The sequence below is a fragment of the Astatotilapia calliptera genome, chromosome 10 (assembly GCF_964374335.1).
Source record: "Astatotilapia calliptera chromosome 10, fAstCal68.1, whole genome shotgun sequence".
Classification (NCBI taxonomy): Eukaryota; Metazoa; Chordata; class Actinopteri; order Cichliformes; family Cichlidae; genus Astatotilapia; species Astatotilapia calliptera.
In genome coordinates, this window is record NC_137431.1 from 26016470 (window position 1) to 26023757 (window position 7288).

The following is a 7288-nucleotide window of genomic DNA, read 5'->3' on the forward strand; positions in this document are numbered from 1 at the left end:
TAAACTTTATTTTATAAAAACATTTTTATTCAAAAGTAACAGAGAGTCACAAAAAGACATAAAACAACCAAAAACACTTTCACACCGAGTCCAAAGAAGCGCTTTTCTGTCATTTTGCGTCTCTGTGTTTGTTTTATGTGTGTTGCTTTGTTTCATTTGTTTGTGTTTGACTTATAATAACATAACTTTGTTGTGGTGGTCATTTTTATCTCTTTTAATAGGAATATGTAGCCATTATGTAGTTGTGCTGGGACCTTCTAAACATTTTAAGCCTGTTTTTGTTTACATTTACTCTTTTTTTTCTTTTTTTTAGAAATATATCTTTATTTACTTATTTATTATGTATTTATTCTGTTTTGGAACTAATTAAAGACTTATCATATTAATCATTTCTAAAACAGAATTATTGTTAGTTTTTTGTGTAAAGTTATCAATATAATTATTGACGATATCCACCACAGGACCAAGGACATTAATTTAATTCGGGGACCAAATGAAGAAAACAAAGACCACATACACAAAAAAGACAAGATGCAGTCAAAAACATCCAAAATGAACACAAAGGAATTAAGAAGCATTTGTATAAATTTGCATCTCTGTATTTATTTTATGTGTTGTTTTGTTTAATTTGTTTGTTACATTACATAACTGTTTGTAGTCTTTTATATCTTCTTTTAGTGGTGGTTTCATGTCGCACCGTAACTTCCTTGTTGTTTTTGGCGCTTTTTAGACTTTTTTTGGCCTCCACAGATGATTGTTACATGGACAAAGTACGATATCTATGGAGGCACTTAGAAGACGTTGATTGGTCCAAACAGCGGACTGTAAGGGTGAGAGAGAACTGTGATTGGTCCAGGGATCACAAGCGCTGGCTCGGCCCTAAGCCGTTGAGTAGTGTGAGGTCAGGCTCCACCAATCCCACCCAGCACACACTGTTCAGGGGAAAGAGACGACAACATGGCCGAAGCAGAGAGTAGCGAGTTAACTTCTGGTGGAATTTTTCAGGAGATCTTCACTTCTCCGCTGAATCTGACCCTGCTCAGTCTCTGCTTTTTCCTTTTGTACAAAATCTTCCGCGGGGACAAACCACCGGAGCTCAGCGAGGAGGACAAACCACTGCCCAAAATGAAGAAGAGAGATTTTACGCTTGCGGAGCTGAAGCCCTACGATGGGCTGCAGAACCCGCGGATCCTCATGGCCATCAACGGAAAAGTGTTTGACGTGACCAGAGGGAAGAAGTTCTACGGACCAGGTAACGTTCGCGCGTGCAGTGGTTACTAACTGTGGTGTCCTCGTGCCACGAACAAAACCAACGGCAGTTAGTTTAGCGTGGGTTTTAGTTTAGTTACTATCGCTAAATGCAAAAAAAAAACAAAAAACTGTTGCTGCTTGGCACAACTTTTAGTTGACTTCTGTGTCTTGGAGCTGGCGCCACACCCCCTTTAGTTGTTTAACTGAGATCCCGTTTCATAACAGAGGGGCTGCGGTGGCCTTGGAGCCAGAGATCGTCTATGAAGACGTTGGGTTCTTAGAAAAAGGGCTTGATCCCTGCAATGTTTAAAACATACCCGATGCTTCTTCTGTCCATAGAAGAGTCCAGTCTATTAGGGGTTTAAAACTGCAGTAGGGACCATTCAGGGTTTTATATGAGCCCCGGGGCATCCAGGTAATATAGTAAAAGCACAACAGTATGTACTGTGCGGATGGAGGACATAATATAGGAGTCAAAATATTGGTGCCTTCAGAGCTTGACACAAAGTAGATAGACTCTCTGATTGGTCTGAATGTGCTGTTAACATGTAGTTAATGTCTTAATAGCTGTTATCTAGATTGTTCTTTTTTATAGCTTTACATTTGGACTACTTTGAATTAATTTGACTATGTTTTTTTTGTAGTGACTAAGCAGAATTGATCTAAAACTCACTGCACCATCTTATGGTACAAACTGTTATTACACAAAAGTACAACCCAGCCCTGGTTCAGTTTCACTTGATGTCTCATCAATGCAATACACAACGCTTTGGACACAGATATAGCAGTTGTTTCTGATGATAGCTTTACAGAAAATGGACAACAATACGTTTAAACCAAACAAAATCACTTAAGCTGCACATTCCCATTTCTGAAAACCACTTTCTAAGAGGATGAAATGAAAGAGTGAAAACCACCAGGACTGTCATCTTTAACAAGTTTTTTTTAAGTTCCATTTAATTAATAAAAGCCAAAAATATGTTTAGCAAATGGCCAAAAATCTAAAGAAAAGTCTGAGGCCGTGAAAACACAAAATTTAAAAATTAGGTAAGTAAATTAGTTAGGGAAGTATCTGGATGTGGATGATATGATTTCCTGGACACAGTCAATTTTCTCTGTGACTTTTCACTTCTGTGGAAACGGGCACAGAGTGAGCACTCTCGGGTTTTGTCTTATCTAAGAATGTAACCTCTGTTGCGTGTAACCTCTGGACAACATGATAGTCATCTGTCACGCAGATTTTCTTAGTGCATTCCACACCCTGCCCTGTAGCCTAAATTCCACGGTTTGTCTCATTTCAGGAGTTTGGATCACTTATATTAAAATTTGCCCTCAAGTTGAAAAAGCTTTGGCAGCTCTCGAGGAAAACCTTAGGACTGGCTGTTGTTTGCTGTTGGGGGGGGGCAAATAAGGCTGATTAACTCTATATGCTGATCTTTTTGTTATATCTTTTAAATAAATCCAAACTGAGGCAGGTGGTCACTCACCTAGTTCAGTATACTCTGGGATAAGACAGCATTCGTTAGGAGTTTTAAACACCCTCAATGATATGAACCACATCTTTGGGGGGGTTTTGGGGAAAATGTATCATTATCTGTATTTGAAATAACCTTTCTTTAACGTCAGATTTTTCCTCAGCGCGCTCTGTGGTTTAAAGACAAATATTCAAGATATTTTCCCATGCACGATCATCTGATCGTATGTCTTCCTCACCTTGCAGATGGACCGTACGGAGTGTTTGCAGGCAGAGATGCATCCAGAGGTCTGGCAACCTTCTGCCTGGATAAGGAGGGCCTGAAAGATGAACACGATGACCTGTCGGACCTGAACTCCATGCAAAAGGAGAGCCTTTCTGATTGGGAGTCTCAGTTCACCAGTGAGTGGAAGATAAAGCACACTGTCAGGTTATTAGGGTCCAAAAATGCCACAGAAAAAAATTTAAAAATGTTTTACAATTCTTGTGTATTTTATAATTTACTAAGCATTTATAGTAAAATAAAGCCTGTACTTAGATCAACCAGGGTTTCAGTCAACAAGTATGTCGGGCAGTTTGATTTGCCAGCTCTTAATCCATTATCTCCCTTTACCCTTTAGCCACAAATATTTATTTTCCTCACTGTCAGTAGCCTGTTATCAGATTAAAAGGATATCAGATTACAACTGGATTGCTTTAAGATTGTTTCCCATCATGCTCATAGTGCAAATTTGCAAAAACCTGTTGGAACCATGCAGGTGAAAAAGGAAGAGATTTTGGCCATCTCTGCCATTTATGTGTTCAGGGCTTTTTCCTGAAACAGCCCAGAAGCACAGAGAGAGAGCGATCAGAGAATGTCACTGCTTGCATGAGCTTAAACAAAATTGCAGTGATAAAATGTTTGATTTTCATAAGAAAATGAGAAAAAGAGTAACTTGAGGCGGCTCTGGATGAGTTTCATGGCCACCTCACGCAGGTGGCCTTGGTGTGAGGTCACATTAATAAAGTGAGACAGCTGCAGATCGCAACGTGCAGACCTTGGCTGTTTTCCCTTCGGGTCTTTTTTCTTTTTCTTTTTTTAAATTAGATTTTTGTTCTACGTTTCAGTGAAGTACGACTACATCGGCAAGCTTCTGAAGCCAGGAGAGGAGCCGACGGAGTACACCGATGACGAGGAAGGAAAAAACAAGAAGGCGAACTAAAACATGAACCGTGACCACAAGGGGGAACAAGATGCCTTAATGTATATTGGTAATTTGATAACCCTAATAGGGTCGCTGGAAAACTCCTCCACCTTCTGACCATCTACCACTACTTTTGGACCAATCTCGGCTTGTATACAATGACTGAATTCAATTTATCTTTATTAATCTCGTCTGAAGGCATTAACGGTTAGAAATGCAGCTTTCTAATGTAGAGTTCTTTAATTGTTTAGAGCTGTTACTGTAATCTCTCAAACACTGATCCACCAACCAATCCCAGCGTTTTGTTGAGCTCCTGGTAGTTATGTGGTGCTGAAAAAGGTGATCAGCTCATCTTGATGGTTGCCAGGTTTCGCTCTAGGGTCTCAGGAAGCGATTTTTGGTTATGATTGGCTGCCCATCAGAAACACCAGGCAGAGTTCTGTGCCTGAGATAACCATATTGCTGACATCCCCTCTCTGTGACCTCACAGAGACCCAAAAGTAGAAAAAACTGTCTGAAACTGAGCAGTGTAAAGTCTGAACCTTTGGCTCATAGGGGTTAGTTGTACATTTGAGTCTTTGGGCCTGTGTGATAAGAAAATCCATTGCTGTAAGATGACATAAATCACAGGAAATAATAATACACTGCCCTTGACACAGACTTGCGTCATTAAATCAAGGCCTTAAAGGAGGTAGTCTAAACACTGCTGGTGTCATTGTTCTGTAGCCGCTACATTGTGCAGTTCCTAACATGATAAGTTAAATCTAAAACTCGTCCATTGTCACTTTAATTATAAGAGTAAGTACATTTTCCTTACAAACTACATCTAACTTTCACATCAGGCCTGTTGTACTGATGATCTCTGAAGATTTGTACCTGCATGCATGTTCAAACTGTAAGAGGATGATGATGTACCATAGGTCTGTTATCCCTACCCTTCGGCTTACTCCTAACAGTTCCTGTAGCTGGAAAAAAATATTCCAAGTATAAAGGTCAAATTTTGCATGGCATAATTAAATACACTAAATCTGTCCCAAAAATGAGCTGATTTTGAGGGGATTTGGTGGGAACCTTTAACATATTTGATTGATCTTATATCAATGTCTCCATAGTCACTATTAACAAGTGAAAGATCCCTGGTTTGACTCCAGGAAGAGACACAGATCCCTTTGGGGTTCTTTAAGGGTATCTTTCAGGAGGGAACAGCTGAAAGTAGCTTTATAATACTACTGTGACAGTGCAGGTTGATGTGTTTCCTCTGCATGGAAAGGCCATCTTCTCTCTCCCTCTGCTGTCTCCTGCGATCTTACCACAGAACAGCAGTTAAGCATTTTAGCATCTGGATTCAACATCCCAGACAAAGGATTTGCTGCTCTTTTCATTCTCAATTTGCTTTTTGACCTGTAAAAGCAGTAGACATGTAAAAACCTTGTCAGTAAATGAATTAGAAAAAATGCGTAATGGTAAGTGCGGTCACCGTGGTGCTCCTTTAAACGAACAAACATTTGGAAATTATTTCCCCCCATTTATTCTGTTTACCTTGATTTTAACACTAAATCCATGATGACAGAGAGACCAAAACCAACCCTCAGATCAGCTGTCATGGACGTAACAGCTAAACTTTGAAGCGTTTTCAAGCCTTCAGACGTGAGTTCATTTGTAACTCAGGAGTTGTTTCTGACTGTAGAAAAATGTTTTCTTCTATGTAACTTCCATTTAAAACAAACAAAGCATCCAATATGTTGACATTCCTGGTATGCGTATATATATTATTCATCATACAGTCATACTGTTATAATCCTGAAATGATGTTTTGATTTAAATAAAAAAAACTACAATATGAAGACTTGACTGTCTTGTGTCTTTCTATATCTATATTTCGATTTTTATTGAACATGTTTACATGCCTTTATGTTTATGCCCAATTCCGACCCTACCATCTGAATGGCTCAGCACAAATTAAGACCCATTAGACCATGTGATGTTTTTCCAGTCTCCTATTTGCCGAATCCACGCAAGCTCTTCTGACAGGAGTGGCACCCAGTGTGGTCTTTTCCTGATGTAGCCCATCTGGTTTAAGTTTCAGTGTGTTGTGTGCTCAGAGATGCTCTTCTGCATACCGCGGTTATAACGAGTCGTGTCATGGTGTGAGGACAACAACCTTGCCTTCAACACTGATAAGACAAAGGAGATAATAGTGGACATGAGGAAGAACAGCAGCACTACTTCTATGGACTGCCCTCGAGATGAAGGTTCAGAAGTGTGAAATCTAGAACATCCCGACTCAACAACTCCTTTTTCCCCACTGCTATCAGACTCCTGAACAGCTGACCTACCTCAACTGCAATTTTGCACATCAGGTTGCTTTGCACATTAAGCTCCTTTGTACATCCATCTAATCAAATCAAATCAAATCACCTTTATTGTCACATCACATGTGCAGGTACATTGGTACAGCACATGTGAGTGAAATTCTTGTGTGCGAGCTTCACAAGCAACAGAGTTGTGCAAAATACAATAATGTAAACAAGCAAAATACAAGAATGGCTACATCTGAAACTAATAAATATATGTACAATATATAATAGTATATGCATTTCTGGATGTGTATACTAAATATTTTTCTATGTGTGTGTGTGTGTGTGTGTGTGTACACATATTTTACAAATTAAATAGAGTAAACAATAAATAAAATAAATAAAATAAAATATACAGAGTGACATCAACATCTGCATACCACACTTTTCTTTGCTTACTTATTTGTAATTATTTATCTTTTTTATTATTTTTTTATCCGTATTTTATCTTTTTATTTATTTAATTTTATTTAATTTTATTTTTGTTCTTTTACCCCTTACCTAACTTGGCATTTGTGAATGGACAGCAAAGGAAGAGTGTCATTGCACAGAGAATGCTATTTCTTCTGTACTGACAATAAACACTTTGAATTTGAATTTGAGTTTCTGTTACCTTCCTATCAGCTCATAGGAGCCTGGCTATTCTCATCTGACCTCTTACATCAACAAGATATTTTCACCCTGAGAACTCACTGGGTAGTTTCTCTGTTTCTGGACCATTCTCTGTAATAGTTGTACAGGAAAATCTACGTGGATCAGTGTTTTCTGCAACAGTTTTCTACACTTCATTTACATCTGAAAAGCACTCTGATTTTAAAAAGTCCTGGATTGTGCCTGACAAACACACGATTCCTACAAAATGCAGAGTGAGTACTTGTGCAGAAAGCTCAGAACATTAGCATAAATGTTTGAGCTGGTAAACTTGTTAATTAGTTCTAAACTAATTTGTAGAAATTAACTAATAACCTACTCAGCCTACCCTAATCATTTTGTATCATCGATTTTAACCAAAAAAAGTTATG

The 7288-nt window shown here is 38.6% G+C and overlaps 1 protein-coding gene across 1 annotated transcript; it reads left to right on the plus strand.

The window, feature by feature from the left end:
- Positions 1 to 866: 866 nt before the first annotated feature.
- Positions 867 to 5753, plus strand: pgrmc1 (progesterone receptor membrane component 1). Its single transcript, XM_026182604.2, has 3 exons — positions 867 to 1252; positions 2972 to 3127; positions 3833 to 5753. Exons 1-3 carry the CDS (start codon positions 958 to 960, stop codon positions 3925 to 3927), a joined length of 546 nt encoding a protein of 181 aa, XP_026038389.1. The 5' UTR covers positions 867 to 957; the 3' UTR covers positions 3928 to 5753.
- The last annotated feature ends 1535 nt before the right edge of the window (positions 5754 to 7288 follow it).